This window comes from Temnothorax nylanderi, unplaced genomic scaffold, assembly GCF_030848795.1.
Source record: "Temnothorax nylanderi isolate EJ_2023f unplaced genomic scaffold, tnyl_v1.0 TNYL_tig0023_pilon, whole genome shotgun sequence".
Lineage (NCBI taxonomy): Eukaryota > Metazoa > Arthropoda > Insecta > Hymenoptera > Formicidae > Temnothorax > Temnothorax nylanderi.
In genome coordinates this window covers 429,992-443,679 of record NW_027249085.1, presented here as the reverse complement: position 1 = coordinate 443,679, position 13,688 = coordinate 429,992, and the positions used below count along the sequence as shown (strand labels likewise).

At 38.1% G+C, this 13,688-nt stretch overlaps 1 protein-coding gene across 9 annotated transcripts in view; it reads right to left on the bottom strand.

Moving 5' to 3' along the window:
* The window catches only part of LOC139769533 (uncharacterized), a 405,408-nt gene that overhangs the window by 91,678 nt on the left and 300,042 nt on the right, over positions 1-13,688 (bottom strand). For all 9 annotated transcript variants that reach the window (XM_071700652.1, XM_071700655.1, XM_071700657.1 and 6 more), the window contains one exon: positions 5,616-5,703. In XM_071700652.1, coding sequence (XP_071556753.1) covers positions 5,616-5,703 — 88 coding nt within the window. The remainder of the gene's footprint in view (positions 1-5,615; positions 5,704-13,688) is intronic.

The following is a 13,688-nucleotide window of genomic DNA, read 5'->3' as shown; positions in this document are numbered from 1 at the left end:
ATAGAAAACTGGCGTGACGTAATTCGCAAAAGCTTTATATACGATTTGCGCACCTCCAGGAGCGATCGACGGCCCGGCGAGGCCGAGATACGTCTTAAGTGGAGAAAGACCGGATAAGTCGGACGTTCGCAGTCAGACGCGCTTGCCTGTCGACGCGCTGTCCGTCAACGCAAATCAAATTGCGAGTTTCGTCCTACGATATACTTGGCACTATATGTAATGGGCTTCGGTTTCATAGAGCGTTAACGAACAAGATATACCGTGATGCTGATCGGGATCGATCGGTCGGTCAGCCGAGACTCGCTCGTCGCGAGAGATTGATAACGAGGGTCGTTAAAATTCTGTTCGCTGTGCCGCCGCGCGCCGAGCCGCGCCGCGCCGCGCCGTGAGAAACGGCGCGGCCGAATATCAATGTGTTCGCGCGTGTGCATGCATGGCGCTCATGTATCCTATATATAGGCGTTGCATACGCGTGCATCTTCACACGTGTAGCATCGCGTATACGGATTTACACGGTGCGCGCATGTGGTCGCCCACTGCACGCACACACGTGGCCGCCGCAGTGGCGCGTCCGTGTGAACGCCTGGCGCAGGTTTCAGCATGGAAACGACTCCCTGGGGTACGGCTATATTAAAATTCCTAAAACTTTTTAATCTTTCCGCTGTAGTTAAATATTAATAACGAAATCTCGAATACGGCAATGTGCACGGCGCTGCTCAGGGACACGCCGGGTACTACTCGTTATACTTTTGCCAAGCAGACTGCGCCGACGGTCTCGACGGCGCCCGCTAGTTCCTTCCGCGCTCTCTCTCCGTTCCCTAGATCTATGGATTAAAACTGGATGGCAGTGGTGGGACGTGCGAAATGGTAGGACGAAGGAGGTGGCGGAGAAGTGATACGAAAGCGTAAGGGAGACCCGGTTATAACGACGCCTTCGTGTATCATAAGTTAGGATATATATGCGCGCTGGACTCTGGAAATGTGTTAGTAACGTTTGCATGCGCGAGTGTGCGGGCACGTTTAATGGCAGCACGCCTGTCCCGGCGTGAATGTGTATATTAGATGGTTGGTATATCGGCAAAGGGCAACCGAGAAGAGCGAGGCGACCGTGCAGCTTACTTAACCACCATTTAAACCTGAAAGCGAGCTTTGGTTCTCCGCTGAGATCAAGCTGTGACACTAACGGCCTAACGCTGTACTGAAATGCCCAAAACGGGCGATCATAAGCGGCGATCTTGAGAGCAACATGCATGAATTGCTTCTTTGAGTAACTATAATATGCGTTGTATTGTATTCCTACATAAAACGTTTCCTTGATTTGTTATTAATTTTTTCATACGACATATAGCACTAATTGAATAACAAAGAGATTTGATTATCAGTTTTGTATTGCAACTTTTTTTTTAACTTGACACATCAGCTATTGGAGTATCTAGAAGAATTTAATATTAACTTTTAAAATTTCTTAGTGCATATATAAAATGTTTCTTTCTTTTATTTTAATTTTTCGTATCTTCTCATTTCATACTTATTGATAATAAAGACTGACATATTAAATAATGATAATTACATACTCGTACAGTGATCTATATATAAAGTGTATAAATATGTTAAAGTCACTCAATTTGTATTACTCGAAGCTATTTGATGCTGGCGGTTACTTCGAATCTGAGTAATCAAAGTGCAAGTACAATGTGCTCGTATGCAAATGTGGACATAGGTTGAAGCAAGTTGTCGCACTCACGTGAATGGACTATTCCAGAAATCCCTTTCCTATTGTAGTCATTGCAGTCGCGCATTGTAGTAGCTATTCTATCTCTATTCAATACATACTCTCTTATAGAGAGAGAGAAAGAGAGAGAGAGAGAGGGAGAACAATGATTACTCTTTATCGCGTAATGCAATATTAATATAATGGAAGCATCAAACGATTAAATGAACAAAAGAGTTAAAGTCATCATCATTAAGCACATTTTAATATGTCTTTCAAAGTATTTCCATTTTACTCTGCACTATCAGTAATTGTGACATTGATTAAAGCTTCGATTTATGTTTCGATGCTGCATCGTTTGCGAATTATGACCGATAATTAATTTACGTGGTTAAAATTTCAAGTTGCATTGTTAAAATTTCTAATTGATAGCGGGCGCATCAGCAATTTGTAATTAAATTCCATTGTTAAATATAATTATGCTTTGTATATTTAATACGAAAGAATATTTTATAGATGTATTTAAGCCTTGGAAAATTGTATTCTATAATTTGAGTTTTTTAAAACTATTTTTCTCATAAATCTCATTTTCTTCTTTTAACGAAACATTTTTTTCTTTTTTAACATATTTTGACTATCAATATTTTAATTTTAGAAATTTTTGAATAGATATATAATTTATTTCGCGAGAGACAATGGTAATAATTAAATAAAATTAGTTATTTATAAAAATCTACTCAGGTTGCTGAATGATTTAAGTTACGCTCTGTAAAATACAAAATACTTTATTTAAATATTTTTTTAAAAAATATATAAGGATTATATTACTTTTTATGTAAAAACTTGTTATAATTAAGGAATGATATGATGCAGTGTATTTTCGGAAAGGATATAAGTAATCTTCTCACGTTGCCAGTTTATGCAAGAACATAAAGAAAACGATCACGTATTTCATGATGATATTTCGCGATGATGGGTCACCAGCATGTATAAAATATATATATATCACGTACATATTATATATATATATATATATATATATATATATATATATATAAAACTAAAATTTATGGTGCAATATTCATAAAGGTTTGCCCGAAAAGCAGAAGCGCTAAACCGCGTTTCACGCTTGGCAAGCGATATTCGCCAGCATGGCGTTATTCATATTTGAAGGAAATACGCTGACCGGCATGTACATATAAGAATCGTGAAATTGCTTAGCATAGAATATCGATATAAATTTGTGATAACTCGCTGTTCCGAGCTGCATTTATTATTGTAGGAAGTCAAACGACGCTGTATCAAAGGGTAAATTTCAACAGACTTGCCTTTGTTATTTCTAATATACTGGCTATACGCACACAACAGTTTCTCGTTGGTATAATATCAATCTCGATCAAATGTATCGCACTAAGAACATAATTAATCACGAATGTTTATCGCGTAAGGAACGAAGCATGGCAGGCCTTTCCGGGATAAACCATTTGAGGCAAGGAAGAGCGTACCTGGGGTCGGGAGAAAGGAGCGTTGAACGGGGAGCACAGAAGAGGCGTGAGGAGCATTGGTAGAGGAGAGAAAAAGGAAGGGGCTGGGGAAAAACAAAATAAAAGAGGAAAACCGCTGGCAATTTTTCACTAGCTTTTTAAAGCGCGGCTTAGGTACTCGTGGAGCGAGTTTGAATCGATTTTTCCAGAGGGGAGAGAGAGGGCCCATTTTTCTGCCGTCTTCTTGTGCCAAACGGCGCAAACTGTACCTACTTCCAGCTGTTTCGCTACCCGAACATGGTTGTCGTTCGAAGGCCGAGTTTAGATTGGAATCTGAAATTTCGATACCTCGCTCGGCGATTCCCCTTTTTTCCTCTATCGAGCAAATACTCGCGAAGTTTTGTGGGCGCAGAAGTGGGTGCATCTGCATGAGCCAAGAATAAATCAGGATGCGAAATCCGAATGGAGATTTCTTGCCGCACGAGAAAACGGATACGAAGATCTATGCTTCAGAAGAAGCGGTTCTACCTTTACGATTTTTACGGATTGAGATTCTTAATTCGCGTGAGATATAGAGAGAGAGATGATAAAGCCCGAGAGATGATAAGTTGTTATTAACACAAATATTCGTTCAAAGAATATTAATGCGAAAGCAAACGTTCGGACAAAGTAATAACATCAAGTAGTTGCAACTCCATTTATTTCGTCCATTTCTTTTACGATGTATATCGTGGCGCGAAATCGCGATACTGCCCCTGACTTTCGTCACGTAAAATCACAGGGCGTAACGTACTGGTTTGCAGATACAATCGATGTAGAGCGCGGGCTTACTGACACTTCGCATGCTCGCAAAATGCAAGCTCAATATGTTCCTTTTGTTTTGCTCAAGTAATTTCCTTGCGAAATCGAAGTTCTGCCACTGATTATGCCTATTCTTAGACTACCACGAATCCTTGGTGTATGATAATTTACTTTTACAAGTGAAGGTGATTTTCATTATCTGGCTATTTGTGTGTAGATATGTGAGAGCATGATCACATTAAATTATACCTACAAGTATTTTTAGTTGTGTCTATTTAATATATAATAACAATAATAATATTAAAAGTTTTAAATATGTCAAAAATAGAAAAATTATAATATTTAGACTTTCATGTTCAATTATCATTTCAAATTGTTGACAATATTTTAACAAAAAGCAAGCATTCGCAGTATTCCATCCGTGATCAATCAATTGCGCTGAACTCACGGAGGATTAATTATGTTCTTTAAATGTTATCTGTAGGAACGCGGTCAAATCAGCTCCGGTGCTGGTTCCTGCTGCATAAATGCACACGGCTTAGCGTTACTGGTTTACCGATACAATCGATCAAGACTGCGGAGATTGACGCGACTTCACCTCCAGCTCGCAGCTCGCAGCTCGAGCCCGACTTCGAAGGGTATCGGTGCTTGCGATATTATCGTCATGCATCTATCGACCGGCGAGTTTAACGGAGCGCAAGGTCACAGGACTCGTGGTAGCTTGCCGCGCGATCGCAGAGATATGCGTTATTATTGTTCGCGTCGGTGCATCGTGAAACGTCGGACGATGATGGAAACTCGTAAAACAGCTCAGTTAGGACGAGAGGGCGAAGGTCGTTAAAAGTGTAATAAACTTGCGAAGCCGGTTGATAAAACGAAATATTCCGGATTTCCTTCTATTGCAACTTCTAGGGATTTGATTATGTATATTTATTGTCGGCACTGACGTTTTCCAGCGCGGTGGCTTTTCTTCAGTAAAGCCGTGGGTTAGTACTGCGTTTTTATAAATTGCATTTCCGCAGAAGCGTTAAGATTGTGAATATTTGCGACTTCGCGACAGTGTGTCGCGAAGACTCGCGCGTGAGTCTTCTACATAAATATTGTTTTTGCACTTATGACGTTTATATATTTCGGTAGGATGAAGAGAGCTGTTTCAACACATGAGACATATTTGAACAACTTAAATATACAACGTAGAAGATTTACAGTATTTTTTAACTGATATTTTTACGGTACACAAGAAAGAAAAAAATTCAAAGAATGTTAAATATTTTTGGGCTTAAATATTTGATGATGTGTTCAAATGTACTATTTTCTACTCTTTACTACCATAAATGTCGATACGTTTTCTTAAAAATTCTTTATGCGTTCAATGTGTCTTATGAGATTTTGTTAATCAATTAATTATGTAGTTTTATTAACTAGGTTCACGAACAAAAGAAAAGAGTAATATGTAAATTTCTCATTAATTTTTATAGATCCAAGATTAGATTACTTTGCATCTTTGAGAGGTCGTTAGTGATATTATGTTATCGTTTTATGGTGACGTTATATTATCGCTCATATAACTCTAGTAGAACGGTAAGTCGTCTTTAATGAGCAAGATTAAGAGGACTTACGAGATCTCTCCGAAGGCTGAGAACGCTTCCCTTAAGGTATGTGTCTCGATCTCTGGGCTCAGGTCCCCAACAAATATGTGATAGTGTTCTGAAACAAAAAAAGGAGATGATTAGACCTCATTTTGATGGGGGGAAAAAAATATGATTTCGTTGCTGAGAGAATTGCGATCGAAAATAATAATGATTACATTCAACATTATTAATTTCCGCAACGAGTGTACCATGAGCTTTAATGGACGCAAAGCTAGATATGAAATATTCATTTCGTTATACATGGTTCAACACATATATCTCTGTGATTAAGCTCCGCTATCAATAGTCCAAAAATGTAGATAAAAATTCAGTAACGTGATAAAGGAGTAATTAATGTGTTTTTGACATTTACATTTGGAAATTATTATATTTATCTATACGTAAAAGCAAAAGAGAGAACCGTTCAGAAGATCGCGATGCAAGTTTTAACAAAATTAAGTCATTAATTTTGTCATTACCAAATTTAATGTAATTTATGTTGTCCGTTCGACTATATTGTCTTTCTAACGTGAGCTATTATCTGCAAGATTTATATTTATAATCGCAATAAACACTGAATAAATAACATGTTTAATTGTTCTGAGAATATCACTTAATTCAATTGTTAATGTGCACTTTCCTTCGCTAACGGTGTCATGATTCCGTTTAAAACATCTGGCACAATACAAAGAAAATAAACCTCGCGGAAAATTACTCTTAGCGCGAAAATGCTATTCAATGCAATCAAAGGTCTTTTCATAATACATAAGATGCAACCTCTAAGATAAACACTTCAAAATAACTCGTCGGAGAATAGAGGTTGATGAAGACACATTCGTATAATTGAATCATTTCCCACATGAATACAGACCGGTTAGCGATGATAAATAATTACTATACTGTATCTGTTTTTAAACAAATGTTACAGATCGTGAAACACGTAAAACAGAGGATAATTATTAATAAGTGATTATTAATCACGACCATTTTGTATCGATCGACTATATTGCAATCCCGAAGAACAGAACCCGTGAATTTGCGGAAATATAACGATTAATTATAAATTATTATACATGGTTTTTATGTGTTAAAACTCTCTGGTAATCGCATGGAACAATACCGTTATTCATTGAAGGAAGAAAATGAGAATTTGTAATGATGGCTGATTACAGAATAATGTTATGTTAAATAATATTACGCAAACATTTATTATTTGTGAAGTGTTGCATCGAATTTTCGAAGCCAGTCTCTCGTATAACGACATGACGTACACTAATGTTATTCTATAAGGTTGGATTATAGTGTTCTGATACAGGTATGCGTTTGTATTAAACGCGTTTGCATTCTTCGCTAATTGAGATACGATTGATAATGTAATGATCGCTTTGGACATTGTAGTAGTTTTAATATGTGAAGTAACGATATTTTATCGAATAGCAATAAATAATATTTGCGTTATCTAACGAAGGACGTGGTAAATTTGCCGATTTGTTACAATGCTAATTTGATAAGTTATTTTATTTAATTGTGTCGCTTTATTGTACATTTTTTAAGATATGTTTCATTTATTCTAAATAAATTAATTTGATCACCTTATCGAATTAAGCGCCAGTAATCTCCGTTAATCACACACGCCGGTTTTTTTTTCTCCCGCGAAAATCTGTGCGATTCCACGTTTAGAGTCGGTCGGATGAGTGCAACGAAACGGTGTGCGAAGTAAGCTTTTGGGGGGATAAATTATCGATTCGCATACAGTCGTGCGGTCGAGTGCATGTCGTGGCGTTGCGGTACAGCCTCGCATCGGCTCGATAAAATATGCTCCTCTCTTCTCTGGTCTCTCGTTTCACCTTTCTCCTATCCACATCTCCTCACTCCGACTCGATACGGTTTCATTCACGCTGATATGTAGGAATAGATCAAGACAAGTAGTCGAAAATCGAGTTACCGCCGGAAGGTCTCTACCAGCGGCATCAGTTACTCCGAACTGAGTATGCTATCACTGGAAAGTATAGAAGGGTAAAATAGAAGTGGACTTCTCTTCTCTGTCGGAGACGGAGGGTGGTCTGATTACAATCGGTTTGATAGTCTATCCTTGCCGGTTGGAGGTTCCGGTGGGCACACACAGCGGTCCATTCTCGTGAATTAGTCCGATCCTCATCATCTTCTTCCTTCCCGATCAACTCAAGTCGACACCGTCGCATCGCGCCAGGATCTTGGCGCTATTAGGATATCAACAGGAAATTGATGAAAGTTTATCTTGCCTACAGATGTCCGAGATTCCCATACAATCGTCCTGTATCAACAACTAAGTTCTTCCTTTTGACATCTCTTGAGATTTAAGATTTAGCTCTGAATAAAATTGAGATTATTCGCCTTTAATTTGATACTTTATATATGAAAATATTATGCTTGTGCTTTTCATTCAGCGTAATATATCGAATATATTAATAGATATTACATGTGTTACGGCTTACGGTATAAACTATTTTGTGTCACAAAAATTTGTTTTTTAAAGATAGTGTAATATGTATGATAATAGATGTAATGTATGATAATAGACAATATATGTAATATGTATGTGCTAATGTTCTGTGTATATGTTGTGACAAATATTTATAAACTCACAATTAAAATTCTTGTTACGTACTAACAATTTTAATGAATATTCCGATACTTGGGCATCTTTTTTCTGATGATAAGAAAGGTTTTTTTTGCTATTGATAAATATTGTTAGAGCAGAATTTCATGAAACGTCTTGCTTGACACAGTTCTTTTCATCCACGCTGCAGGTTTCTTAGTTGATTAAATTATCCATGCATTTTTCTTGTCTGCTGAATTTTTCAGCGAGCATCGCATTCATACAGCTCAAAAGGATTAAAAAGACTGAAATCTTTCCCGTGAATCAAGAAAGATCAAATATCACGTAATTTTACCAAAAGGGGATCTTACGCGAAAGTGGTTTTGGAATCGGTTTGCTTTCAACGAAATTTCACAAAATCCATCGAATTCGATATTATCCGGTAGTAAATAGTTGGCAAGATCCGATTTCGTAGGGAGAAGGTCTGTTGAAATATGGCCCGGGTGAATGCAGAAAAGGCGCAGCATGAAAAAGATGCCAGGCATTAAAGGATCTCCGATGATGACGTCACGCGTCATGGCTCGCCCACCGTCTGGTGGTTAAAACGTGGCCCACGGTTTTCAATAAAGTGGGACTAATGGAGCGCCATTTATTATTGCAGCTCTCTCCATCCCTTTCCCCCATTTCTCTCTCTCGTTCCCTTTCACATGCCTACCAGTCGACAGAATGATGCTTTCATTTGAAATGAGCGTTACTTCCATCATCGACGTGACCGACAACGGTAATTTCGATAGTGGATATAAAACATCATTATTGTCACCGTCATCGTCATGATCCTGACATATTATCGCGTTTAAACGTTGATGAATTATGAAATAAGGTTACTAAAATCGCGATAGAAGCAGCGCGGCCCGCGTGCCATGCGTGTACGTATGCACATTGCATGTTTACGACGTGTGTATGCAAGTTGTATACGGGAAAGTATGCTGAGCTAATAATAAGGTAAGGCCGTTTAATTTTGCATGCAGCGTGTCGCTTGATTTTCTTTACGAAATGAATTCCTTTAATACGCGCATAACTAGGGAAAACCTTTCTTATATTTTGAATGCATAGAGTAATCTTTCTACAAATTAGTTAATTATTTAACATTTGGGGACGCGGTCATTTTTTATGAATTGTTCTTGAATCAGATAGCTAGCGAGTTTGAATTATTTTGTTGCGTTTTGTGACTAAATCTTTTTATATTTAATGTAACAAATATGTATATATAAATATAAGACTTTCTCTAAATTTAATCTCAATTGTAATAACAAACATAATTCTCTGTATCTATACATGTATATATATATATATATATATATATATATATATATCAAAATATCTTTTCTAAATAATAGCTATATAATCTGTGACTGAAAGAACAAATCCAAAATTTTATTTTAAAAATATATACAACATTGATTATTATTTATAATTACGAATCCACAGCATATAAAGAAAAGATAAAATGATTTTCCACAAAATGTCATCCTTTATGTAATACTCGATTTAAATTTATTCAGGAAATTGTGGAATGTTTCTTGCGTGACAATTTCACGCCGGTCGGGGACATGAATAGATCCCTCGACAGTTTCGGAGGTAAAAGATGGAGAGAAAATAGGAAAGAAACGAATACGAGCGCGAGACCGGGGCACGGTAGTGAGATCCATTGAAGCGGGACAATGTGGGGGTGGACATACAAAAGTCCAGGCCACGCCATAGATCAGGAATCGAGCGTGGATGGCCCGTAGATCAAGGGTTTCCTTAATTTCGCGGGACAACGGTGAAATGTTGATTTACCGTACCTCGAAACGGGCCGTAGTCCGTACGACTTGCACGCACCTCCGTGCACGAGTGAAAATATGCCCTGCGGCCAAGGATGGCGCCTGTGCCGCCAATAGAAACGTCTATTAATTCTCCATGCGGCGAAAACCTAGCGAAGTGAACACAATCGAATTTCGGTTTGGATGACCGCTTTCAGAACTAGCGGTATTTTCGGGTGCACGTGCTGCTCGTAAGATTTCAACTCAGCTTAGTACTAGAAAATATGAGTCAGCTGATGCGAGCCAGCTGATGCGAATGTCGTTCGTACATTAGCTCGTGCTCGGTTGCGTTTAATTGTTTTAACCGGTGAATATAAATAAAGATGTCAACAGATGTGTTTCCTGGTGCAAGCCACTTTGAAATTGCATTTCCAAAGCTTAACGGTGTTTAACGTCAGGCTTGCGCACTCAAGGTGAATAACGTTGTCGGCCGCTAATAGCCGCGCAATACTAGATTTGTAATACGGCTTAATAACATTTCAGGGTAGGTCGGTGAGATGGTATCGGTGTGTAACTCTACTAGTCTATTTACAGGTCGCGTAGAGGATCGTACCGCTATCGGAGTTCTATATAACGGAGCGTTGATATCACGGAGATCCGTTCCCAGACAAGATTTTCAATTCTCGATGATATCATATCGTATTACCGACGTCTCGTAATAGAATTTATGACACGTTCGATGACAAAAATGTAAATTACTGATATACGGCAACAAATTAACACAGTGTGTTTCATAAATATGCGTGAAACACGCTTTGACGAAACTAACATTGAAGTCGCGGTATGATAGAGTAAGTTGGATTACAATAGATTCGTATTTCAATAGATGTCTGAGTTATCGAGAGAATATACATACAATGCGGTATTAAGTTCCATAATGCATAACATCTACGTTTATAAACTGACATTTATATGTTTGCATATCTTCCCGATTAGATAGCCATTTCGTGGTCTTGCAGTATATATAAATGCAACGCCTGTTAGATCCTACGGAAGCATCTTTGTTCCATAATATGTATAAAATATGGATTATCGGAACTAATTCTCTATCTTAGTAATTCTACGATATACATCTGTAATTTTCTAATCAAATTCCCCGGATATTTTAATCGAATCGAAGAGTATCACTTTTATTGTATCTGGATTATTATCGTAAGATCTTTTTGCCATATAATATGTAAATATCAAGAAAATATTAAATATTTTTTGGCAATAATAATAAGTATAAGCATTCTCTTGTCGCAAATACATGACTAGATAATAAATAAGATATATCTTGAAATGGATCGAGGAACGTAAAAAAAAAAGAAAGACGGAGATAATAATCATGATTAATGATTTTAGTAAAATCATAGAGGATATTGGATCGTGGTTAATAAATTTTAGTAAAACAAAGTAACGTTGATTGAGTTGCTTTCAATCAACGATTAATTCGTACACATATACATTTATATTCACCACCGATCAGATCCCCTTTTCTATAAGCCTCTACTAGCGTGGCTCGCTCTTTTGTTTCTCGTGGTCGGTAATAACCAGCTGCCTCGTACTCTATCGGGGATTTTAACCGGGTTGTCTCCCGAAGGTACTTTAGATCTGTTGTTTTTGGTACAAGGATTTTTCTGCGCGAATGCACGATGTATTACAGGATGTGCGAACTAGACATTTTTAAAATATACGCTGCGGTGAATATTTTAGTTGATTAATACCGATAGGCAGGGTGATATGGAGCGAATATTTTGCCATAACGTCGGCGGTTGAATAGAATTGAATAGAAGAGATAAATCGAATTTTTAATTAAAGATTAATTTACTGCCCGTACACGGTAACATATTCCACTATCAGTTTTAGTCGTTGGCAACCAGTTAGGTTGATCACTACATTTTTTAGAACGCGAGTTTTTAACTTTTATTTGACTATCTTTTTAATTTTCTGTTTACGTTATTATAAGTAATTTAATATTAGTCTTGTAGAAAAATTACGTTATTATAGTTTAATTAACATAAACTTATATGAAACTTGATGTAAAAAAATCTAAAAAAGTATATAATATAATGAATAAAATAAGAAATAAGAGAGAAATACATGTGGAACTTAAACTAATAAATAAAAAAAAATGAATAAAATGTAACGGAGTATGTCAGTTATTACCGCGCTAGTCATCTTTGGCAGTTATATGAAATACATTAACCGAGACATTCGGTACTTTTTTTATGCATTCATATCACGAATTGAAAGTGCATTGATAAACGCACAATAATACAATAGCATTTTGTGATTGATTGAATTTGCTAATACATTGACTTTCTCTAAAAATATTATCGCGGATTATCATAAAGCTCGAACATGGTAATTGACAAGCTTAAAAATATTACTAATGTATTTCATATATAGTCTGATTGTGCAATTTTTTTAATGGTAAGGAATAAATATACACGTGGCATCTTTGACACGCTGGGTCACTCTTGGTACATATATGATTGGTAGGCAAAAATATAAGCAATTTGTTCGGTGGTGTGCAACGTGTCACAGCAAAGGGAAGACCAGAATCGTTACGCACGGCGAATTTTTCCCAACAGTTTTTATTTCGTCAGTCCCGTGACAGGCGAAAGAGCGTAGATTACGTATACACGAGCCGGCATCGATAGCGCGTCCAGGCTCAACTGTAAATCGTCGTGATTTAGGGGATGAACGACATATTGGCCAATGCATAGCTCAAACGGTGCTGCAGCCGGTGTGTACTGGCTGTGCAAGGTTCACCGGCGTACCTGCAGCAACGGGGATGCATGATGCATTGTCCCTAGACGAGCGTAGATAGCGCCCGAATTGCCGTTGCTACGTTGCACGTCGGATTTTGCCCGTCGATACTCCCCAAGCAGACCTTCACCGATCATTTTCATTGCCACCGCGCCTATCCATCCCCCGTACAATCATGATGATGAATATTGACGAAACAATAGCGTGAAATCGTCTCGCATAAATGAAATTCGCGAGTCCCGCATGTGGTGTTTCTCCTGTTCATTCTCGCTTGTGTGCGGAATCAGCTTAATTAAATAGTTCAAGAGGGGCAGCGGTTAGGCGAAGTGACCCATTGGCCAACCAGAGCCGAAACTCGTGCCGCGACCGATGCATAACGCGCGTACAATGTACCTATACACAAGTGCTGGGCACGTAAATCCTTAGTTGAAAGGAGCATTTCGAGTTATGATCGCGCGTAAAGCGACGCGCGAATTTGCGGTCGCGAATCGATTTCTTCTTATTTCCGTGGGGAAACAGCGGCGTCGCACAAACAGCACGGTTACAGCACGTACATATAATTCTACGGAGAAGCGAACGTTAAGTTAGATGCCTAAGCCTCATAAATGATTAGCTTGTTCGCCCATCGCGTCACAATTAGTTCCACAGCCGTATCCCGCATGTTTTATTCATCGCGCTTGCCTATGCGCGGGTAGAAGTTTACCCGTCAACAGTCACAAAGCCAATACGCGACCGCTGCTGCAGCCATGAGCCCCTCTAATTCCACAGGCACACACCGGCCTTTATGGAATCATTATCGAAGTGGGATAGAAAATTGCTTGAAATGAGAGCGATTATTAACAAGCGTCGCAATGATTGCCGATGAAC